This window comes from Carassius gibelio, chromosome A12 (assembly GCF_023724105.1).
Source record: "Carassius gibelio isolate Cgi1373 ecotype wild population from Czech Republic chromosome A12, carGib1.2-hapl.c, whole genome shotgun sequence".
Lineage (NCBI taxonomy): Eukaryota > Metazoa > Chordata > Actinopteri > Cypriniformes > Cyprinidae > Carassius > Carassius gibelio.
The window spans coordinates 12,469,449-12,481,931 of record NC_068382.1 but is presented as its reverse complement, the minus strand read 5'-3'; the positions used below and the strand labels follow the sequence as shown (position 1 = coordinate 12,481,931).

Sequence of the window (12,483 nt, the reverse complement as noted above, 5' to 3'; positions counted from 1 at the left end):
CCCTCAAAACGTTTGAGTTTTTCATCAATCTTTGTACTGATTTAAAACTAATTTATCAGTTGTCATGTTATATCATCTAATAAATGGACATTATTAAAGTTTTTATTTTGTATAAATACATTTAAAATATAACTCTAAAAACTAAAATGAGTCATTTTAAATGCAACAGTGAACTGTCACAACGTTATAATATACAGTATACCGGTAGTATTAAATCTGTATATTCATTTTGACATTTATGAAGGTTGCTTTTAAAGGTGTTGTTAAAATTTGTGTTTTTAAAGAATACATAAGCAGAGAAAGTAATCTGCTGTAAATGTAAAAATTGAGAATATGAACATGATGATCATGTTTTTAAAGATAAGAAACAGCTCTGCTGTGTAAAGGAATCGGGTTTGATTGAAATTGCCAAGCACTATGCCAGTTGCCTTTCATGCATATATGGATGAAATCATAATTACACAACACACAAAACTCCATCGCCCATTTAGAGGATCTACAGTGATAAATGGGTGCGATATATGACCAGCATAAGCAATGTTCTCCTTGCACAAAATCATTTTGTACTTCCTTATGTCTTGCAAATTATTTCTGTCAGAGTTTGTGCATAATGTATCCCAGTGGCCTAATGACAGCACACACAAACAGGCAGAAACACACACAACCCTCAAACTAAACCGTTAATGCAGTCTGAGTAGTTGAATAGATGAGACGAGATGAGGATTTACATATCATCCAAATCTGGCAGATCCGTTAGTTCTGTGGCTTGGAATAGTGACTCTGGTAGCACTTTAATGTATCTCCAGAGAACTGAACACAGAGCGGCATCATACTTCCTTATTGGACTAGATCTCTGGCTTATTTTATGTGAATGTTTATTTTTAGTATGCATTATTCTTTCACATTCTCAGCAAATTTCACCTCTCTCAGCTAAAAGGCATGTTGATCCCTAGATACTACTCGTCTTGCAGTAATGAGCTCATTAATTAATGGGCTCATAAATGGGATTTTGTCAACTATATCTACAAGATGTGAAATAAAAAGCAATTTATGGAAATAAGTCGCTGCAAGGAGTGGACAAAGTTCAGGAGGAATTTACTGGAGAAGCAGTACAGAAGGGTGCTGCCATATTACTGCTGTTGGCGTTAATGTAGAATCCCAAAATTCCCAGCAGTTTGGCATTTTTGATCATCTTTAGATGGATATCTTCTTATAAACATGCAGAAACGTCTGACTTTACAACAAATCTCCACCATCACAGCTCTGTTTGTTGTTAAGAGATCACAGCTTATTAATCAGCCTGATTACAGAACGGGTGGGAGTATGGACACACTGAAATGTTAACAGCCAAAAATCACAACCGAGAAAAGAAGCGACTGCAAGCATGCTGAGACACTGTTGCAAAATTGCATTCATTTTTATGGCATGCAAAGCAAAACAATGTCCAAACAGAGACACAGACTAATGTGATTACATGAATAGAGGAAAAAAATTTTTTATTTTTAAATCTGGAGATGATTATGAAAAAAGACTGTTGTAGCGTAAAAGTCAAGTCAAGTCACCTTTATTTATATAGCGCTTTAAACAAAATACATTGCGTCAAAGCAACTGAACCACATTAATTAGGAAAACCGTGTGTCAATAATGCAAAATGACAGTTAAAGGCAGCTCATCAGAATTCAGTGATGTCATCTCTGTTCAGTTTAAATAGTGTTTGTGCATTTATTTGCAATCAAGTCAACGATATCGCTGTAAATGAAGTCACCCCAACTAAGCAAGCCAGAGGCGACAGCGGCAAGGAACCGAAACTCCATCGGTGACAGAATGGAGAAACAAACCTTGGGAGAAGCCAGGCTCAGTTGGGGGGCCAGTTCTCCTCCAATTCCAGGCTGCAGCAAAGTCAGATTGTGCAGAAGAATCATCTGTTTCCTGTGGTCTTGTCGTGGTGGTCATATGAGACAAGGTCTTTACAGGGGATCTGTATCTGGGGCTCTAGTTGTCCTGGTCTCCGCTCTCTTTCAGGGGTGTATAGGTCCTCTCTAGGTGCTGATCCACCATCTGGTCTGGATACGTACTGGATCCGGGTGACTGCAGTGACCCTCTGATCTGGATACAGACTGGATCTGGTGACCACGGTGACCTCGGAATAAGAGAGAAACAGACTAATATTAGCGTAGATGCCATTCTTCTAATGATGTAGAAAGTACATCTGGTGTTATGGGAAGTGTTCCCGACTTCCCGTTTCCGGTTTACCTAATTAATGCAGCCTAAAAATCATTTAACAGATTTGGATATTAAAAGCATATTAGTACTTTATGTGTATGCCAGGTTAAAGAGATGGGTCTTTAATCTAGATTTAAACTGCAAGAGTGTGTTTGCCTCCCGAACAATGTTAGGTAGGTTATTCCAGAGTTTACGCACCAATTAGGAAAAGGATCTGCCTCCCGCAGTTGACTTTGATATTCTAGGTATTATCAAATTACCTGAGTTTTGAGAACACAGCGGACGTGGAGGATTATAATGTAAAAAGAGCTCGTTCAAATACTGAGGTGCTAAACCATTCAGGGCTTTATAGGTAATAAGCAATATTTTAAAATCTATATAAGGTTTGATAAGGAGCCAGTGCAGTGTTGACAGGACCAGGCTAATCTGGTCATACTTCCTGGTTCTAGTAAGAACTCTTGCTGCTGCATTTTGGACCAGCTGTAGTTTGTTTACTAAGCGTGCAGAAGAACCACCCAATAAGGCATTACAATAATCTAACCTTGAGGTCATAAATGCATGGATTTACATTTCTGCACTTGACATTGAGAGCATAGGCCGTAATTTAGATATATTTTTGAGGTGGAAACATGCAGTTTTACAAATGCTAGAAACGTGGCTTTCTAAGGAAAGATTGCGACCAAATAGCACACCTAGGTTCCTAACTGATGACGAAGAATTGACAGAGCAGCCGTCAATACTTAGACAGTGTTCTAGGTTATTACAAGCAGAGTTTTTAGGTCCTATAATTAACACCTCTTTTTTTCAGAATTTAGCAGTAAGAAATTACTCGTCGTCCAGTTTTTTATATCGACTATGCATTCCATTAGTTTCTCAAAGTGGTGTGTTTCACCGGGCCGCAAAGAAATATAGAGTTAAAAGCATAAATACCTTTTTTTTCTTTCTTGTTTTTTTTGTATTTGATAAACTCTTATATAAAATGAAGCTACCAATTAAGGTCAAATGCCTGTCAGCCCTCTTTAAAATATAGTTTATGTGCTATTCCACCTATCATGACCTATACCTTGAGGTGGGTCTTGGTCTTCTTGAATTTATCCAGCAATTCACATTATGCAACAGTGTCAGATTTCGACAATCTGTTAAACTGATATTAAATAAATTCACGTTTTCTAAATGTTAAGCACCTACCTTTGCAGACTATTCATAGAAAACAACACAAACACAATGTTTTTTTTATAGTTTCAGGGCTGTTTTGTGCAGATTTGTGGAAAGAGACCCCTATTTTGTAGCAGGTTTCAGGCTGATGTGTAGTTACAGCCGTTGTATGCAGTCATTAACAGTATTGCATGCCTAATTATTCTATCCGTTAGTGCAGTAGAGAGGATGTCTTCAGAGAAAATGACTTAAGAAGTGCCTTGATTTTTCTTCCCCATCCTCATTTTCACATCTGAATTCTCCAGATAATTGGACACTTTTTTTCCCGTCATGTTTCTGTTGCTTGTTTCCATCTAGTGTATTAGTGTCTATGATATGTGAAAGATGCTTGAAATGTGCATAATCTTCCAATTTTACATGCAGTTATAATTCATTCTAATCTTTTAATTTTTTTTTTTTTTTTTTGGAAAGATTTCTGCTTTATGTGATGCACTAAGTGTTCAAGTGTCAAGGTGTTTGTAATTGTGTTGTTTCATTAGCAGTGTCCAACAGAGCATGAAAGCTATCGTGTGCATGTGGAACAAGAACAACTTGTGAAATTTAGATGAACTCTGACAGCAAGCAGCAATATGTAATTATACTTTTCAACATTGTGTTCTGTCATAATCATTTTCTCCTTTCTTCTTCTTCTTCTTCTTTTATGTATTCTGCCATCATCCCTGTGGTTTTTGCCACCTTTGTGCTGTGCGAATGAAAAATTCATGTGGAATTTTGTTTCCTGTTTCCAAATGCATCTATTACCTCGGTATGGGGGTACCACCTTTTCAGAATTCTCTTCAGAAAAGAAACCTCGGCTGAACTGTGGAAGAGCCACCTTCAGCCTCACATCCCTCACCAAAGAGAGCTCATTTGTGTGTCTCACTCTGGGTGACTTGTTTGATGAACTACAGTGATTCTGCATTCGGTCCATTGCTTTAAACCTCTGAATGGCAGACCCTCGGCCACTGCTGCAGAGGAGAGATGAGAAGCTTCACAATGGTTATGCAGATTTATGGGCAAACTGAATCCGAAGCAGCCTTCCCCATGTCCAGGTGTTTTTGCAGTCAGTTCTACCAGCGTGGAGACACAGTCTGTCAGATAGGAAATGCAGATGATTCAGTGGCAGTGTTGAGCTCATAGCCTCAAAGTTGGTTTGATTATAGTCTTGTGCATAATTGTGGTCCACATTGCAGCTCATGCTGGTCAAGACCTGACTACTTCGAATGGAACAGACTATCTTATTAAACATCCAAGTCTGCATTTATTTGTTTAAAAATACAGTAAAAACAGTACTATTGTGAAAAATTATTAAATTAAATTAACATTTATGCATTTAGCAGATGCTTTTATCCAAAGCGACTTATACGTTGCATTCAAGCTAACAATTTTCTAACAATTATAATTTAAATTAACATTATAAAATAACATTTTATTGTATATTAAATTAGCTATTAATAGATAATATACATTATAAAATTGTATAATCTATTATTAGTATATTCAATTTTAATAAATTTAAAAGTGTAATGTATTCCCATGATGGCAAAGATGAATTCACAGCAGCCATTACTCCAGCCTACAGAGTTCCATGATCCTTTTGAAAATATAGTAATATGCTGATAAAATACTCAGTAAAGAGTTGAAATAAGCTATGCTACTTAATGCTACGTAAACTTAATATAATAAATAATTAATTTCTTTGAAAAAAAAAAAACATTCAGGTCCTTAGCTTGACAGAACTGTCACCTATGTTGGTTTTGTTTTTAAGTGCCATTCAATGGTAGCATGACTACTTAAGACTTCAGACTTCTGCTCAATTTCAGTTCTGTACTCAGTCTGAGATAGCAAACCATCTCCCAGTTTTCCTCCGGCTCCAAAACAGCCTGGGGAGGCCAAAGTCCGGCAAGGCGATCATTTTGATTGTGTCCCCCTTGGTTGCTCTAATGCAGGATCAGGTTTAACAGGCAGCGAAACTCGCTTAATGTTTTTTTTTTCGCAGTATACCTGTGTTTACAGTGGAAGTGTGAGGTGGCTGAGCCGGCACCTAACACACGTCATAACCAAACGTTATGTGATTGGCTTATGGGTAACCAATGATTTTAAACTTCAGACAAGCACCCCACCACCAGAAAAAAAATGCTTGTCAATTATGCCCTTCCAGACTCTGTCTACGAAGCAAAGCAAAGTTTAAAGGTGGATTAGCTAAAATAGACTAGCACAATAAATTATGTGTGGAAGAAATTCCCATATTCACCTGACCTAATTTAAACTGGATGTCTCCCAACACCAAAAATGATTATCGGGTGTCTGTCTGCATCGGCAATAGCTCTGACTGCACCGGAGAACCAGACCTTAGACAATTAGGTAAAGAATTACAGCTACCCAATGCCTATGAGTCTCACTCGGAAGTTAGATGACGACTCGCCCCATGAACACTATTACTTGGGACTAAGATCTCTAGTGTTCCACCAACAATAACCAGACTCCAGATGATGCCTTTGGATATGCTTTAATTACAATCACAGAGAATCCATCCAGCAAAACAGATACAACAGTTTTTATAGAATAGGTGCATGAAAAAGGCAACATGCTTGTTGCATAATTTTTCTCTTAAATGATTGGATTATCTTAAATGTTCAGTTAAGCAACAGACATATAGCCGTCTTTTCCATATGCGTCAAGTTCTAAAAACATTAAGTTCTAAAAAAAAAAATTACTTCGGCCTGCAAGGAAGAGTAAAGATAGTTATGATATGGTTTAAATGATTCATTTTAAATTTCCTTTACATTTAACACACAGGACCTGGAGAAAACAACAACAACAAAAAACAGATATTATTTATGGACTGCATTTCTACCCATCCAAACGGAACAAGTACACAGACAAACTCAGAAAATAAAAATGAAAATGGATATGTAGTTTACTTAATTACCTCAAATAAAACTTTGAACATCTTTCAATGATTTTATGTCACTAACCTTTCAAAAGTTGGTAAATCCAGGGATTACTTCATCCTCAAAAAGACCCAGTATCAACCTGGCAAGTACACCTTAGTTTCTAGGTAGATTTAGATTTATTCACTTTTATTTAAAGATCGAACAGGTGCATCAGATTTGTTTATATGTATCTGGTCATCAAATGGACTGTGTGCATCTGTAGACATGAAACTGAGATTGATGTGGTCATGAATTAACTGTTTTGTGGGATTTCACAGGAGATATATTTTATTTTTAACTAGACTTCTATTATATGTCTCTCGTTTCAGGGGTAAAAGCTGTGTTCTCCGGGCACTACCACAGAAATGCAGGGGGCTGCTATGATGGGCTGGATATGGTGGTGAGCTCCGCTGTTGGTTGTCAGCTGGGAGATGACACTCACGGTGTGCGAGTGGTAGTAGTTACTGAAGATGACATCATCCATCGCTACCATAGTCTGGACCAATTAACCCAAAGAGGAATGGACGAAGACCTGAAGAAATTGTTGGTTTGAATCCACCTCCAGGTCACTAATCATGTGATTGCATCTTTATCTTCAGCATTCATTCTAGAAACTGAGCCGTTGATTGTACAGTTAGAGTTTTCAGGTGTGTTTTTTACAGGAATGAAAAGTCTTACATTCTGAATACATTAGCAAGCATTAAAAATTCGAACCAGTGACTCTTTTGATCTTTGATACTCACCTCCTCAGTCTCCCTACTTTAATCACGCAAATTTGTCTGAGAATTTCTTAAACACTGATGTTAAATCACCTCATGATACTAATGGAGTGAGGAGATGCTAGGATTCAATGGTAGTTTAATAGTGCTGAACATTTTGGATGACAGTTTGATGAGTTGCTCCTCTCTGCTCGTTACTCTGTTCCATCTCTGAGTGGAGGAAAGAGGCAATCTCCATGGTAACTATTGGAAGACGTGGCTGTGGTGACCGGGACATTGAGTCACTTGTTCTGTGGGTGGATCTCCGAAAACATAATTGCTGACCTCACCTCGCACTTAGAAGCGCCCGAAAACAGCAGGGTGTGACTGAACGACTTTGGCGGCAAGCATGCAGCAAGAAAGACATCTTAAAATGACCAAGCTCTTGTCTGAATCCAATCTGTCACCTCGTAGCTTCCTCACCAGTGTCATACATGCTAAAATTAAACTAGATATCTTCCAGTTATCTTTCAGTCTTATCATGTAATATTTAAATGTAATGTCTAATGCTATGATCATACAGAGGGGTTCAAAAGTTTTCATTTGAATGTCCAATGGTGTGACTTCTTCCTCTGGTTGTGCTGGTAGCAATGCAAAGGGAAAAGAGCAGGAATCTGTTTCAACAGCCTTGAGCATGAAGCGCTATAGGATGCTGATCCCCTGGAGCACCGAAGGGTCTTAAAATCTGGAACACAGACCTGGCCCTGGATTTGGTGGAGAAGGTCATGGAACATGCAGATGAAAGTACCTTGAAGTGGAGGTTTGCACGCTGGAGCTTAATCTTGTTGCAATGTCTGTATGTCTTGTGCCTCTCTTGTCTAGAGACTCAGAAGTGGGTCAGTCTGCTTTGTCTCTCTAGGATGTAGACTCAAGACATGCTGCATCTGTTTTTGTCTCACAACATCAAAAGATCATCGAAAGAATGGGCAGAAACTGCATTTTGACCAATGAGAAGTCCTGTTCTTCCTGGGCTTGGTATCAGATTTCCAGATCCAAAAAAATGTTGCAAAGCTTTGTCCACTGTTGTGGTCCCCACCCTAAACTGGGCCCGGAAGTGTGCTGTTCACTACAATTATGTAATTAGCATTCAGTTTGAATGAAATGTTGAAACTGAAAATGATTGTCAAATTGTTCCAGTATTTGATTTGTGTCCCTTTAGCACTTGAGCTGCATCTAACCGAACATGCTGGTTGCAAATTTACGGTACTACTTTACAATAAGGTCTCATTTGTTAACTAACATAAACTAGCAATGAGCAATACATTTGCTTTAACCTAATGTTCCAAATGCATTTGTTAACTGTTTGTGGATGATCAGAGTGCATTAACTAATATTAAGATATATATATATATTAGTAAATTTGGAAATTATTTTGAGACTAATAAAACCTTTATTGTATTGGTCATTTTTAGCTCTTATTAACTGATGTTGGTTAATAATGTTAACAAATGAAACTGTATTGTAGAATTTACTACTTTGATTAATGACCTAGAAACCTAAGTGCAAAATCTGAAACATTTCTTAAACTTTTAGATTGTTTCTATTGTTTAATAGTATTAGATTCAGTTAGATCTTGAATTCTGTACATGGTTTTATATTTGTACTATACTGTACTATACTATACTATACTATACTATACTATACAATGAAATTAATTGAACCATGTAATGCTTTGTTTCTGTTTTCACAAATTAGCTTTTCATTTGATTTATAAATCAAAGGCTTTAGACATCAAATAAAATTCACACAAATGCAACAAACATACATAATGTAGTTGCAACTGGGAACAATTACAAAAACTGTCTATGTGTCAGTTAATTCTTAGAACTGTTACTGAGTTAACAACTGACTTGTTTACTGTCACATTACTGTACAAAAATACAGCCAAGATCACTAGAGTGACAGCATCAAATGGGAAAAAGAACTGCGGTTATTAAATGAATCAGTGATAAAAAAAAACAATGCCTCACCAGCAAAAACATTCTTAAAAATGTACAGGTGCTTCTCAATAAATTAGAATGTCGAAAAGTAGAAAAGTTCATTTATTTAAGTAATTCAACTCAAATTGTGAAACTCGTGAATTAAATAAATTCAATGCACACCGATTGAAGTAGTTTAAGTCTTTGGTTCTTTTAATTGTGATGATTTGGCTCAAATTTAACAAAAACCCTCCAATTCACTATCTAACAAATTAGAATATGATGACATGCCAATCAGCTAATCAACTCAAAACACCTGCAAAGGTTTCCTGAGCCTTCAAAATGGTCTCTGACAATCATTGACCCCCTTCAAAAGGTGTGTAAGTCACAAAAAGTAATTGCCAATAAGCTGGCTGTTCACAGAGTGCTGTATCCAAGCATGTTAACAGAAAGTTGAGTGGAACAAAAAAGTGTGGAAGAATCAAATGCCCAACCAACCGATAGAACCCCAATCTTATAAGGATTGTCAGGAAAACTGGATTCAAGAATTTTAAAGAACTTCACAAGGAATGCACTGAGGCTGGGGTCAAGGCATCAAGACAGTTGTATTCCTCTTGTTAAGCCACTCCTGTATCACAGACAATGTCAGAGGCGTCTTACCTGGGCTAAGGAGAAGAAGAAATGGACTGTTGCCATTGGTCCAAAGTCACCTTTTTTTTAGATGAGAGCAAGTTTTGTATTTCATTTGGAAACCAAGGTCCTAGAGTCTGGAGGAAGGATGGAGAAGCTCATAGCCCAAGTTGCTTGAAGTCCAGTGTTAAGTTTCCACAGTCTGTGATGATTTGGGGTGCAATGTCATCTGCTGGTGTTGGTCCATTGTGTTTTTTGAAAACCAAAGTCACTGCACCCGTTTACCAAAACATTTTGGAGCACTTCATACTTCCTTCTGCTGACCAGCTTTTTGAAGATGCTGATTTTATTTTCCAGCAGGATTTGGCACCTGCCCACACTGCCAAAAGCACCAAAAGTTGGTTAAATGACCATGGTGTTGGTGTGCTTGACTGGCCAGCAAACAAACCAGATCTGAACCCCAGAGAGAATCTACGGGGTATTGTCAAGAGGAAAATGAGAAACAAGAGACAAAACAAAGCAGATGAGCTGAAGGCTACTGTCAAAGAAACCTGGGCTTCCATACCACCTCAGCAGTGCCACAAACTGATCACCTCCATGCCAATACTACCAAGTATTGAGTACATGTACATTAAATTAACATACTTTCCAGAAGGCCAACAATTCACTAAATTTTTTTTATTGGTTTTATGAAGTATTCTATTTTGTTGAGATAGTGAATTGGTGGGTTTTGGTTAAATGCGAGTCAAAATCATCACAATTTAAAGAACCAAAGACTTAAACTGCTTCAGTCTGTGTGCACTGAATTTATTTAATACATGTTTTTCACAATTTGAGTTGAATTACTGAAATAAATGAACTTTTCTTCTACATCCTAATTTATTGAGAAGCACCTGTCTGTGTGATGATATTTGTAATGATATTTAAATGGAACAGATACAGTCAGGATAACTTAAGAGTGACAGCATCAAACGGGAAAAAAATCATAAAATGAATCAACAACAGAAAAACTACCAGACATATTTTTTTATTCATAACACAAAACAATCTTTCCTATTGCTAGCAGCTCACTGCACAGACCTGACTCGCTGAACCTAGACATAAGATGTCCCTTGTCATGTTACCTTATTTTCTCTCCAGTTTCTTCCTTCAGTGGCTGTTGTATATTGAAAGCACCTTCCTGTGCTTTTTGTTCTGATCTCAAGCCCGAGGGCAAGTTATCAGCATGTCACTCGAAGTACTCAAGGATGTACAACATAATACAATTTGTCCAGGTCAGTGACTACACCGTATTAATGGCCTTTGTTCTTACATTGATAATTTTGGTATGTCACAGTAAGTCAGCTGTAAAGAGATACACAGGGTTTTGCTCAAAATTCAGTTTGCAAAGCACAGTTTTTCTTGCCCATCCCAGTTGATTCTCACACTGACAGGCAGCATAGCATGTAGATGAATTCAGCCTTGGAACAGGAGGACATTTGACATTTAGCAGGTTGGTTTTCTTCACACGGCAGAATGAACTCCTACACTGAGTAAATCACGGGGCATCAACAGCCTGACATATAAACCACCAATAATAACCACCTGCCTAATGGCCAAAACTGGCTTTATCTTAGTGTAAACTATCACTTATTCAACAGTTAAAACTTAATTCCTTTCCGCTAGACCAGTCAGATTCATAGGAAGAATTTAATTTAAGATTAAATGCAAATGATTTATTTGAAACTTTGTGTTGGCAGCACAAGACCAGACAAAGTTGACAGTTATTGGTTATAAAGCATGTGCCACTCAGTATTACATTCTTGCCACGAGAGAGCGAAATGCGGAGATGATAAAAAGGTGGCTAAAAATCTGTTGAAAGCCATCCATGAGCATTTCCAATCAGCCAACCAACCCCTAAAATTCCCTCTTCTCCAAATATATAAATAAAGGGTCCAAAAGTTTCTAAAGCACGATTTTTCCACAAACCAACACTTCAGGTTGTCAGTCAACCCTCACACAGACTTTGACAGATTGCTGTACAGTCTGCCCATCTGCGCAAGCTATTTTAGTGGAGTTGGACTGTAATAGAGTCATGTTCAGTATGCAGTGAGATGGAGGGCACATTAGCAAAGAGATCATCATTAAGATGCCTCATTGGCATTGCAAAATGACTTGGCCTATAAATACCTGTCTAAATAAGACTAGGAAACCCTATACATTTAAATGGATTGAGATGTTCAACTTCAAAAACGTGCTTCTCATAAATAATGCTGTGGAATGTGTGACCTTATATACAGTACAGTATGACCTTGCCTCTGATCTCTGTGATTAATTTAGTTACTTTAATTGTAATTTCAACATTTTTTTTTGTACACAAAAATGACTGGTATTCTATTCATGCAGAAGGTTTTCTATATTCTACATTGAACGTGAACATTAATCCCTTTCTTGCTGGTTCTTTTAAAATCCAGTACATGCTTTTTGAATGTAAGAAAGCAGTGAAAGCAGTGAAGTCGCAACTGTGATTTTCCCAAAACACTGTATTACTGATAGCTCATTTATCACGTAACTAGACTGTTTATTTTGTATCCTTGAAGCTTTAAATTCCCCCAAGAATGTTCCCTCAGTGGTTTTTTGAGTTTACTTCATCAGGCTCACACTGTTCTCACTGTAACTTCATTTGGTGTTTGCAAACCAAATATCCCGCAGTGTTAGTCATGTACCTTCGTGACTTTAATCCAGTTTGTGGTAGGCTCTGTCTTAAAGGTGCTGTATCTCTTCACCTAACTCCTAATCTCACCAAAACCCCACTCTCCTAGCACGTTGCCGCACACATGAGCC

General features: G+C 37.5%; 1 protein-coding gene across 1 annotated transcript in view; it reads left to right on the top strand.

Moving 5' to 3' along the window:
• The window catches only part of cpped1 (calcineurin-like phosphoesterase domain containing 1), a 46,840-nt gene extending 38,061 nt beyond the window's left edge, over positions 1 to 8,779 (top strand). The window contains exon 4 of the mRNA XM_052611216.1: positions 6,683 to 8,779. Within this exon, the coding sequence (XP_052467176.1) occupies positions 6,683 to 6,906 (224 nt within the window). The 3' untranslated portion in view covers positions 6,907 to 8,779. The remainder of the gene's footprint in view (positions 1 to 6,682) is intronic.
• Positions 8,780 to 12,483: the final 3,704 nt, after the last annotated feature.